This window comes from Metopolophium dirhodum, chromosome 3, assembly GCF_019925205.1.
Source record: "Metopolophium dirhodum isolate CAU chromosome 3, ASM1992520v1, whole genome shotgun sequence".
Lineage (NCBI taxonomy): Eukaryota > Metazoa > Arthropoda > Insecta > Hemiptera > Aphididae > Metopolophium > Metopolophium dirhodum.
The window spans coordinates 16,186,775-16,200,176 of NC_083562.1; the positions used below are offsets into that span (position 1 = coordinate 16,186,775).

Below are 13,402 nucleotides of genomic sequence, written 5' to 3' on the forward strand. Positions count from 1 at the left end.
TAAAACATTATGATATTAGTTATTAGATAACATTTCACTCAACAGTCAGACTAATATTTTAAATTATTGGTTTTGTTTCTATTTTAGTGGTTTATATTATTTAGCTTGTGCATATTATGTTTCTCCATTCCATCTTTGTGAATAGTTTATTACCTTGTTTGATGTTTTAGTTAGTATTATAATATGTAGCTATACGAATGTCACGTTAAATATTATCTTCGTATTTGCTTTTACTATGAAAGCGGTAAAAAATATTCATGCGAATTAATTACCATGATTATAATCTTTCAATTTTTTTCCAAGAAGCGTTAAAGTATTTATAGTTCAAAAATTATTTTACTTACTCAAATTCCAATAAAATATAATATACCTCATTGCGGTATATTATTATATACAAAGATAATAATTTTTCTAATAATAATATTTTTTTAAATAATAAATAATAACTAAAGGGGCAGTAACAAAAAAGTGGGCAAGTGAGTGTCGCTCTGCTGTACAGTAGGTTACAAGTGGGTCATTGTCATGGATTGTGTTAAATTTGAATTCAATGATTATTGTATATAATATATCATTATATAAGAAAAACGATTTTGAGCGAAGACGGTCAGTCAGCCTATGTTATTACTAAGTATATATTTGATGATATTATTGTGAATAAAGTAATTTATATATTATATAACCTACTTATGTGGAACTTTGTTTTAAATTTTCAATCCTTAGATATAAAAATTGGGAATTTTATACATTTTTAACTACAGAATAATTATTAAATTTTAAATTTGATACACTTTGTCAATATTAGAACTTTAAATGCTAATAAAAAAAAATTGTGACTATGGATTTTTAATTTTTTTCATCTGCCTTTGAAACAATATACTAAAAGCCTTCTATTAAAGTTTCAAGATTTTTTTAACCAACAAATAACATTTTATTGATATTTATAAAAAAAACTAAAAAAAAATGGAAACTGAAAATGTCCGTAAATAGCTCAAAATAAGTCAAAATATTTAAAAAATGTTATGGTGTATAGAAAATGCTAATATAAACATTCAGTCAAAATTGCATGTACCTACAGTTATTTGTTTTGGAGTTGCACCAAAAACCAAAATTGATTTTCTCGAAAATAGATTTTGCGTAAAAATTTCCGTTTTTCCTTAATTTTTCTTTTGTTTTTCACGGCGCTTTTTAAGATTACTGGGAAATTTTTACTTTTGACCCCCAAAGTACAAACTAGATTCACTTACCCATCGAACAAGATACTGTTGAAGAAAATCGAAACAGTTTTACTGCCCCAAATCGTGATGACAGACACAAAAAAAAACAAAAAAAAAAAAACACACATCATTGTAAAATCAAAATCAGGTTAATTCGGGTAGTATGCCTTAGCCATACTGAGTTAATTGAAGAATGAATGTATTGGTATACCTAGGTACAATTGTCCATCACTCATATTTACTTTCTCAATTTATTTTTTTTTTAGGTAGAAATAAATTTATAAGTATATTTATACTTAATAATAAACTATAATATACATATTTAGTGTATTATATTATTTATATATTACTCTAGTATAGTCTACGCTCTATAATTTAACCCTAAATAAAGAATTTTGATTTAAAGCATGTACATGTAGTGATTTAATTATCTGCTGTTTGCTTTCATGGAGTGTTGATAATATTATCTTGATTGAAAACATTACATTAATAAAGTAAAAACCATTTTTATAGAAAAATTTACGCCGAGGAACCAAACTCAAAATTTGAGTCCAAATATTCAATTATTGGTTTTTAGTTATACACTGTAAAAATAATAAAACAATTCAAACAATTCAAACTTTTATTATTATTTTATTATTAATTTGAAAGTTTTAATATATTTATGTAATTGCGCATTTGTCACATCAAATTTTATTTAGGTGTCCCTTTAAAACGTTTCAAAATGTTAGAAATATTCCGGATTCTTATTCTAGTCTTATAAAATAGAACTTGTTTATTGATAGAAGGAATAAAAATAAATCAATACTATTAAACTTATACAGAACATTGATGTGTTTCAAACTTTCAAAGTACCCAATGAAAGAATAAGTTTAACAATTTTTAAATTGCAAGGCGTTGCTTTTATAGGTATATACGTTAATTATTATATTTATATTTTTTTTTATACTTCGATATATTTATAATTTTTTTATATTTATGTATATTTATAATCTACAGATCAGTTGTAGATATGTATATGGTTCAGCAGGTAAGTAACAAAGGTTATTTTTTTTAAAATCTATCTGTTTAAATACGATTGTGAATATTACAATGATGTATGCGGTCGTAAACCAAAGATACATGCTTTATATTGTATACCTATGTGTGCATGTGTATTTATGTCTAATAGCTTATATGGTAGATCTTTATTTATTATATGGAATTAACTACTTAGAGTATAAATAAAAATGTATATACATTTAAAAGTAGGGACAACAGTGTTGTATTGTGCATTTATTCGTAGGTTATTGAAAACAAAAAACCAAAGGTCTTTTTATTGTATAAAATAATTTAATCGGGTGTTAGGGGAATCCAATACCTGTCACAAAATAATTTAAAACGCGATAAACTCGAGTATAATGTTTTAATTAAAAATTAAATATATATATATATATAATATATATACAAATATACATTTATTGTTGGTATTAGTTGTACCAAATTATACCGAAGAGGCTCATAATTAATATTTTTTAAAAATCTATTTACGTAGTTTATGCTTGAACAGAACTTGAATGTCCTCCGGAATAAGGTGTTAATATTATGTATTTTTACAGGACTAAAATAGTTTTTATTTTAATTTTTAATTTTTTTTAACGCAATTTCATCGTCCGCAGGGACTGCGGGTCCCTCTTGTGTTTACCCGTACCTGTATGAGACAAATGTGAAATGAATCATCGCGTTTCACGGAATATTCAACTTAGGGGTAATGTTTATAACGTCCGACCCGTGACTCATTAATGCCCGTGGTTTTTATTTTTCCCCGTCAAGTTCGATGGCCAGTCGTCATCAAACCGCACGCACATGGCAGTGAATCATGTGCAGGAGCCCGCGCGCGGTCCCCACCAAAACGGTTTTAGACACATGAAAATATTCGGTTCACATGCACTATAAACTATACATGCATACAACACACGCACACACACAAACACACACTTACACACTTACACACACACACGCACGAGCCTCTTGTGTGGAAGAAGTAACAATACCGATGCGACTGCCAAATGGCCCAGTTGCTTCCATGTGGTTTTGACTTTACGATGTACTGCCGCGCGCGCGTCCACGATTTTTGAATTCAATGTGTGATGCTATAAGACCAGCTATGTCCGGAAAATATTATTCGTTCGAATCGAAGTGACTATAGTGCGGCATAGTTGTGTATTGTAATTATTATTGTCATCATTAATATTATTATTCGATTTAAAACGAAAATGACCGTTAAAAGATGAAGTGGTTACTGTTGATTTTGTTCATCGCGCAAACTGTGTACCAAATCAGAGGTAAATAATTTAAATAATTTAAAAACAAAATTTTTTTTTTTATATGGGAATTACTTTTAATTTAAGACTAGACTCAATTCAAATAAACATTACTACGGTTAAATATAATTTTTACATTACAAAATGGAGAAGGTATACATATTTTCAAACAGAAATAATTACTGAATTTTAGTGTTTATCCTACCTTATGTACTTAATATGTATCCAAATTAATTGAATTAGTCAAAAAATATCGTTTTATGTTCCATCAAAATACTATTATACAATTTAAAAGTATTTTAATAGTGCATAGTACCTAGTGTCTTAGTCATAAATTAATAATGTTTCATGAGTTGAATTTTAAATTAATCACTTTTAAAATTTGATAAAAAGTTTAAAAAAATAATAAGATTTTTTAGTTAGGTAAATTTACCGGAATAAAAATGAGCCTTTAAATTTGCGTAACAACATTTTGTAGTATTTTAAAACTATTAAAACTTATACAACTTTAAAAAGTTTTGTGAAAAGCATGAATTGTATATTATATTGTTTGTATTCATATGAGTTATTGGGTCTGAAGTGGGTCAAATACATTATAATAAGTTTTGAGTGGTATGAACATTTTGAGTTCAAAATAAGCAAGAGTAAATCATTCAAAATTATAGACACAAAAGTAAGATTTTTCAATTTTTCTAGTTTGAATTCAAGCTTGAAATATAAACAGAAAACCATAATGTATATATATAACTTGTGTAGTTTATTATCCAGTTGTAATGAATGGGCCATGAACATTAGCCAAACATTTGGGTTACAAAAGCCAAATATTAATTAATATTTTCTCAGAGCTTTTTCATTTTATGGTACGGATGTCGCAAGTCGTTAGTTTGTTGCCATTATATTTCTTTTACAAAGCTATATCACACAGCTACAAACTATCATTGAGGGTTTGTAAATGTTTAAACTTGATTTGCAATCCAGAAATAATGTGTTGTAAACTAATAATATTTATAATTATTGTCGATGGACCACACAGATTGTAATTAATTACTTAAATAATTAGATAAATGATGAAGAAAATTGTATGGTTTTCTAATTATTGGAAACCCGTAACATTTTTATTTTATTTAATTAATTGTTTATTTTTCAAAAATTAAAATAGATCTTACAGATTTTGATAACTTTTACCATGCGTTAAATACGTTTATGATTAAATAAGTGTATCAAATATACATAATGAGCTAGGTAATGGAGTACTTATTATGAAAACACCAATACGGGGTAGGTAGGTTAGGTATAGGTAACATTGGGCATCACACTTAGTCACTGTGGCTCTGTATAAGGACGTACCATGTATTTGTATTTTATATTATTATCATGTGAAATCAAATAATTGTTTTATAATAAATTAATAATAATAGTAATAATAATTCATTTCAACTTCTTCATAATAATATTTACATTTAAAGTTGATACATACCGTCTATAAGCAATAGCTAGTGATAAGAATAGGGAGTCTGTTAGAATATTAATTAATTAATTAATTATACAAAATTGTACAGTACATATAAGAAAAATTGTACCTATAAGATTACTATTGCGTCCATACATACAATTTTGTTGTACATGATGACTATTATAGTGTGTTGTCCAAATTGTAATGCCGCTTAATGTGTGCTACATCTTCTGAAGTTGTGTGTTAATTATTTATTAAAAACACGCTCCAAGTACTATAAACAATAGTTTGGTTTAAATCCCTTGGAGCCTTTAAAAGTAACCACATTGACTAACCTATAGTACCTAATGCTCTTAATATTAATATTATATTGGACACGTTGTAGTATAGCACTATAACTGTCACAAATAAAATATATATATTTTATTATTTATAAGTAATTTGTCTTATATGTCTTCTGTTAGAAATCTATATACTAAGTACTAACTACTAACTACCAACGTGGGTTTTTTTTTAATTTAATAGTAATTTATTACAAATCATTTCAAACACGAAACACCCATTGTTGAAATAACAGTAGGTATCTAATGTAACTTTTAATATAGAAATATCGTGTTACAAGAAATTATAGTTGTTCATGCGCATAGTCTGGTCGATTCCCCTAAAACTACTTAGCATTAAATGGTGATTACAAACACTTTTTTTAATAGGGGTAAAGCATTAGATATAACTTATAGTGTCTTAGTCATACACATATACAATAATATAACAAAAACGGAAATAGTAATTTTGTATAGAGACGCGACTTCCTGTAAAATAACGTTTTGTTAACATTATTATTTATGTATTATAACCTAGAAGTATATTATAAACATTTATTGATTTCAATGAAATATAGGAGTTTCAGGGTAGCGATACAAGTTTAGTTGTCGTACCTACCTATAATATAATATTTAATATTTATTTTATATTAAACCCGTTCTCATCTGTTCAGTAATAAAGTAGATACCTACCTATAAATATCTGTGAAGTTATTATCTGTTGAATTTGGTATTATAATAATGAGCATTCATAATATTATTGTATTTTATACATAGTAGCGTACAATATTGAGATTTTATATAAATGTATACCATTATGTAACAAACGATCTATGATTATGAAAACAACTATTAATTATAAAAGTATATAGGGAAAACTCTCTCTGTAGTATTTACGAGCTTAAAATGAAATATAATTTATAAATCAATAATAATTGTTAATATTATACTGTTTAATGAAATCCCAATTCGTACAAATTGATATTACTTAAACAAAAAACACAAGACGTTAACTACAATACGCGATAAGTATTTACTGTATCGGGAAAATATAAAAACAGAATATGTAAATCTAATTTAGGTTAGATGTGGTTAGGGGAGAGTACGTCATGTATAATATATATTACCTAATATTAATATATAAAACCGGAAGACTTTATATGTTTGAACGCGCCAATCTCAGAAACTACTCGACCGATTTCAATAAAAGTTATATCAATAGATTTCTTGAGACTGGGTGGATGTTTTAAGCTTCATTTCGAAACCTTCATAGGTTGGACCACGTTTGAAAGTACCTATCTATAATCCATAATATGTAGATTGCCCATATCTGTAGAATTAGTTCACAAAGCGAGACACACCAATGATGGACTTGGGCCAGTGAACTGAGGTAAACTAAAACCGAACATCGAGATACACAGAGTTATACGCAACTCTTATTTTCCTGGACGAAGTCGGGTTTTACAGCTAGTATCATATAAAATAAATAAAATTGGTACAGACGATTTAGTAATGTATACAATTCATAAAGGCAACAATATATCTTGAAGTGGTAGGTAAAAATATCTTAAACATTAATATAATACCTATATTAATAATAATAATATTTGCAATCATCAATATAACGTATTAGTATAACCATGGTAACAGATTCGTGACTTATAAAATTTTTTTATAAAGGTTAGGTTAGGTTAGAAATTGAATTACTAATACAAGAATGGAATTTGAAATAACTGAAAGTGCGATGGTGTAGATAGTAATAGGTGTTCGTATTATAATCATATTATAGAATAATATAATATAGGTAGTATATTATTTCAATGAATTCGGTTTATAAATAATAATTTAACACTTACAGATATTATATTTAATTACAAACAAATGCGGTATAATATCTTTCAAGTTGGGCGGTGGTTGTGATGGTACTACACTACTATTATGGTGTAGTGCATCTGTTTTCACACCTATTTGCACATGTGTTTACCCCTTTGCCCTTGCACCGTTCCCGTCTATATGACTTTGGAATTTCTTCGTATAGATTTGTGGCAAGAAGCTATATAGGAAAAATATTCTACGTAAACCTCTATCCAGGGAAAAATACAGATTATTTTGTACATTTTTTAAATTTTAAATTAATTTTTTTGTGTCAGCTCTCCGCATATCCAACGGGTTTTTTTTCGCTTTTAACACCGTTTCATTCCTACACGCTTCCGATTTAAAAAGGTATTCCTGACCTCGTGACCGTCCACAGAAATGCGTTGGTTCTTTTTTTACAACAATCTATATAAAACTACAGTTGCGACGTGTACCATAGCCGTTCGTGCTTCGACGTTTAAGTATAATAATATACTTCGTATAAATACTCATAGGATTTCTGTTATTGCCCATTGTTTAGTTTTTATCTATGTTCACGTTGGTAGTCAATACCACCAAATGTAATATCATATACTAAAATCTATACCTATAGCCAATTCTTCCTCTCCAACAACTTACTGTGAGGGGTGAGTGGGGCCACTTTACGATTTATATTTATTCACGAAAAAATATCTTAATAATATTATGACAACGAACGCGCGAGTATTTATATAATATATTTTTTCTAAACCTGTTTTTCGTACGTATAAAATATACACCCTAATCATATATTTATACGTTTTCGATTTTCTAAATTTGGTTATCTCGGATTTGTTCTTGAAACCTAGATGCGATCATATTTAAAGGATTGTAGCTAGCTGGCGCCTGGCTATGTGTATAATACCAATTTTGGTAAAAATCCACTTATCTTTTGTTTATGTGTTTATTGCAGACTATAAAAATAGTATTCCTTAATATTTTAAAAATTTATGCGTATGATCAATAGTAGTTACAATATTGATTATATTTATGTGGGAACAATATTTGAATGGGTTATTTAAAAAGAAAATTTATTTGTCTTAAAATAATTGGATATTTGGTGTTTAATAGGTTTTGATATTGCCATAATAAAAATCACACAAATATTTTTAAACATTTTGATTTTGTTCTTATGATGATCAGTAATGTTGTCCCCAATATTCTCTTCATAGGCCCCTCATACGGCTTTCCTACGATGCCATTTTTAGAATTCCATCGTCTATAAATATTTCGTTGGCCGGACAACAACAACTGCTAATGTTTCTTGCTCGGGTGTATAAATTAGAGTTATTTTTTACGGTCCGATCATCAAATAACTCACAATCAACTGCTTCCTGTCAATCATTTGCACATGTTACTGTAATAATCAACTCACGGAAGAATCAAAAACGCTAATCTAATTAGGTATTTTTCATTAATTTTTTTTTACACCAATTGTTATTTATGATATGTCATCAATTATTATATAAGTATACAGCCCTTAACATTGACGTACACATGTTTTATGCTATATTAATTTAGATTATTTTCAATGTATTCTATTACATTTTTTTTCTAATATATATTTTTTTTAATATTCATTACACAATTCATAAAGTAAAATTATATTATATTATGTAATTTTTGCACAATTGCCAATCTATTTTTTAAGTTTAAATATAATTTATAATTCAGTTTATTCATTCATTCATACTTTTTTAGTTCGTTTATTTTTAAATCAGTAGCATTATAAGAATTGTTTTACTTATATTTACTTTACTTAGCTATATATGTTTTAGTGAAAACCATTGATGCTCTCGCGTGTTTCTTAATGTCCTTTATTTTGAATGGAATATAATAATATTATGTTTATTATACGTGTCGATGACATGTAAAACTCGAATATTAACTGGATTATATTATAGAATATTATACCTACGAAAGTTACAGACAAGAGACTGATTTAGATACAACGGACGTTTTGGTTTCGAGGTTTTGTTTTAATTGTATAAATTATGCAAGTTGAAATTTAGAGCTCAATCCGAATCAGTTTACCTTAACGGAAACTTTTACTCGAGGGACCCGAATAATAGCAGACCAACGACGGGTGTGATACAAGACGCCAATTCCGTGAAATTCGATACGCTCGAAAGCGCTTAAACGGTAACGAGAATATTATGTTAGACACTCACACTTCGGACACTTTTTTAATTGACTTTTCGATAGTGCTGTGCCGTGGTGACCCAATGCGAAATGCCGAAATCGATCTATGGTGCCGCACCCATTAACAACGACTATATTATTATACGAATGATTATTTTTAACGCACAATTATATCTCAGTCGAGTATTGTGATTTACTGATTTCTAAAACAATATTATTTTTGAGTTAAGTTTGAAGAATTTTTTCACATTTAGTTTTATGTTAAACTTTGTTTTTGTGATATACCCACAATGTGATAGACGATCCTTAGATTTTTTTTTTTGATTTTTCAATATATTTTTATTACTTTGCTTTTTTAAACTTAAATGTTTATAAGCCATAATATTACTATACGATTTTAGACTTTTTAAATTAAATATAATGGATTTGTTTGTTTCATTGGGGCAAATAATATGTTCTGCTTTCTATCTCTTACTGCTTACTGGATAGTGAATTATACAGTTGGAGCGTTACTGTACATCAGGCAACTATAGGCAAGTGTAGTATGGATCTGCGAACGTTCACGGACTACGAAGTATGAAACGAAGATAATCTACGTGATACGTCGTATGGCACACGACGATATTTTAATACTATTATATTATACTTGTTTATATAGTTACTTGGTTTTATATACGAGACCAGCCACCACCAGAGTGTGGTGGTGTGGGTGGTGTAGGTGCAAGGCATTATATTATGCTGCACGGTAGTACAAAACTCGGCATTAGCCATTAACAGCTGATGACGTCTGTGCGGTTATTGTAATAGGTATTAGGCATACCGGTGCGTCGGAATATACGTAAAAATAAAAATAAAGAATGAAACCACAAAAAACAAACGGTCGCATTAACAACTGCTATGTATGCTCCGTGTGTACGTCCGAAGAATAATGCGACGTGCACGTGTTGTAGGTGCGTATTTTAGGCGAGTGCCGCGCGCAGTCCATAATATTATTGTACTGACCGGCGGCGCGGCGATGAGATGATAAATTATTATTGTAATGTACGAAGAAAGAAATATAGCGCCGCTCATTCATTTCCGCGTGTTTCGTGTTCGGACCGAACCGGATCCGAGAGTAGGTAAAACAATAGAGGACAAATTCGGACGGCAAACGGTGTTAAATCATTACAATACCATTGGCCGTTGGCTGGCTGGCTGGCTGGCTGTCGTGTGCGCGAGATCGTGTACTTGCGCCGCGTGTCTGACGACATCTGTTCGTGTCTCCCCGCGCACCGTTTATTGTTATATTATTATTATTATTATTATTGCGAGCGGCAGTCGTATTTTACTACCTATATACAACTTGGTGTTATATCAACGGTATAGCGACTATACTGGCCCGTCCTGATCGTATTGTGCATCTCCCGCGCGACAAGCCACAATACCATCGTAATATTATATTATTATAGATATCTACACAGTGTGTAATATATTATTATTATACAACAATACGCATTATATTATTATTATAATATTATATTTTGTGTCCCCGTGCGGCCTTTGAAACGCGCGTTTACTACTCGTAGTATTATATAATGTGTCGGTGAACGTGTGTGTGTGTGTGTGTGTGACTCATTGACTGCGTCCGTCAAAAACTCCGGCCACCCTCCGGTCTCGTCGTGTATTTTATTGCACATTCAAAATAGAATTTTCCCCCTACCTTAACACTCGCCACCCAGGATCAACCACGGTATTAATACGTTCATATCGAATAGCTGCAACGACCGTACCGCAAGAAGTTTTTATTACCGCCTCCGATGTGCCGATGTTCATATAAACGCACATCGTTTCGTGCCGGTACAAAACCCTCCTTTGCGTCGCGCGAAACATGCTATACACAAATCACACTACACACAAAACAACCCTCGCTGATATTATTAAACTGAGCTTTAATATTATATATTGTGTGTGTGTGGGTGGGTGGGTGTGCCCACGGGATAGACGAACTTCCGAACGGAAACACAAGTACACGCGGCGATTGAACGATACATAATCACTCGCTTTTTACTATACATAATATAATATTATAATATGTTTATGTGTTTTTATTTCGCCAAGTATTACGCGTGCCGATCCACTAAGTTGACAATTTTTAACGTAATTGTTCGTAATAGTGTTTTGCGCTGAACACGAGAAGGTGGGTGAAAAAAAAACAAAATTAAAGTCACGTTAGATCGTATCCGACTCAACAACACGTCGCACCTCCGTAACCATGTGCGACGATGAGATATTAATTATTAAAGACCGCCACATTCGCCACGTAATACCTAGGTATGTACGCTGAATGTATTAAAGTTTGAACCCCGCATACATCGTTGTCGAAGGTTAAGACCTACAGTCTTATGATTAAAATATTATATTTTGATTTTATTCTGTTACATGATACATACATCATGTTATCATGGCTTACGAGTCTGTACCTATATGCATTTTGTTATTTGTAGTGGAAAAAATCGAGTATATTTTTGCACTTTGTTTGTATAATATATTAATTAATTAACTTGTATTTGTATTTCATATCCCCACCTTAACAAAAAGTTTCTGTAACCGTTAAGTAATTATCGGAGTTCCATATATGCAGCAATTTATTTTTCTTACCTTTTTTTTTTAACCAGAGTCGTCTGTTTTTGGGTTATTCGGAGGAACTCTAAAAAAAAAAACTCAGGTATCATAAAAACAATTATCAAACTTTAGTTTTTCGTTAAAATTAAAATTAAAGTAGGTAGGTACCTAGTTTAATATTATTAGGTAGGTAGGTATAAGAAATTCAAAAATTATGTTTGTATTTTTTTGATACACTGTATACAAATTGCTAAAGGCATTCGAATCTAATATTATTCTATTTGATTATCAATACAATTAGTTTCAATTGTTTACAATATTGAACTGTTGTCATCTCTTATTATTCATAATAAAGAATTGTATGTTTTTTCGTTTTTATCTGGAGTAATAAATTAAAATATACTTCATAGGTATAGTATATAAGATGTAAAAAAATATTTTCTGGATTAAGTAAACCCAAAACTCCTATACAACAAATATCCATATAAATCCATTTACATACAAAAATTATTTTCTAACATTTAGAACCACTGCTGAATTATAGTTCGTTAACATACTACCTGAACTGAAAATGGGAGGCAGTTTGTGTGCAAATATGTAATTATGTGAACCTTTTTTAGATGATAAGACCGGGAGGCAACATGGAAAAAATAAGAGTGACCTCAGTAGTTCTTGTTAATTATATATTTAAGACAATTAATAAACAAAAAAATGGTTTATTAAGTATACCTATTAATCTTTGGCTATTAGTCACTATTTTATAATTGTAAAATCATAATACAAAAAATATTTAGTTTACTAACCAAGAAATATGAAAATCTGTTGGTACTGTATATGGCATATATGTTGTGTTAAAGTGGTAGGTAAAACCATTATAAAAGTTCTGTTAAAATAATTATTTTATAATATGCATCGAGTTAATTGTGTCAGTTGTGGATTGTTCAGGCGTATAAATAAATCTATAGACAATATGCAAAAATAATTAAAGACTGTCTAATAAGTTCACCAGTTTGGTTTAGCTAAGATATTCCGTTAAGATATTCAATATTCCGCTATTAAACCTATCCTGAGGTCAACAAAGCTGGACGAGTAGTGTTCATCGCACCTATAATATTTGATATATCTTACCGGGTTATAAAAAAAATAATTTTTTGACTATTTAAAATTTAAATATTGTTTTATTATTTTGTTAAATTTGTATAATCATATGGTTCAATTTGATTAGTCTTAACTTTTTATATTCCAAATCTTCATACTCCGGGTTCCAATAAAAAAATAAATTAAAATGTGCAAGTTGAAATAACTTTATGTTTACTAATATTTATATTTTATTAAGTATAACATATTCATGTTATTATTTTGTTAGTAACTTTATGCAGTTGATATAATTTAATCTATCTAAACTCTAAAGGTACATGTTACTAAATATTTAGTGTTAATTAAATATTTGTAATGCGATTGCCAATTTCTAACATA

The 13,402-nt window shown here is 29.3% G+C and overlaps 1 protein-coding gene across 2 annotated transcripts in view; it reads left to right on the plus strand.

Annotated features, from left to right (window-relative positions):
- The first annotated feature begins 3,079 nt into the window (after positions 1-3,079).
- LOC132941440 (lachesin-like) overlaps positions 3,080-13,402 on the plus strand; it is a 77,122-nt gene continuing 66,799 nt past the window's right edge. Inside the window, exon 1 of one of the 2 annotated variants that reach the window (XM_061009491.1) lies at positions 3,080-3,538. In XM_061009491.1, coding sequence (XP_060865474.1) covers positions 3,484-3,538 — 55 coding nt within the window. In that variant the 5' untranslated portion in view covers positions 3,080-3,483. The remainder of the gene's footprint in view (positions 3,539-13,402) is intronic. The other variant, XM_061009490.1, reaches the window with a different exon arrangement.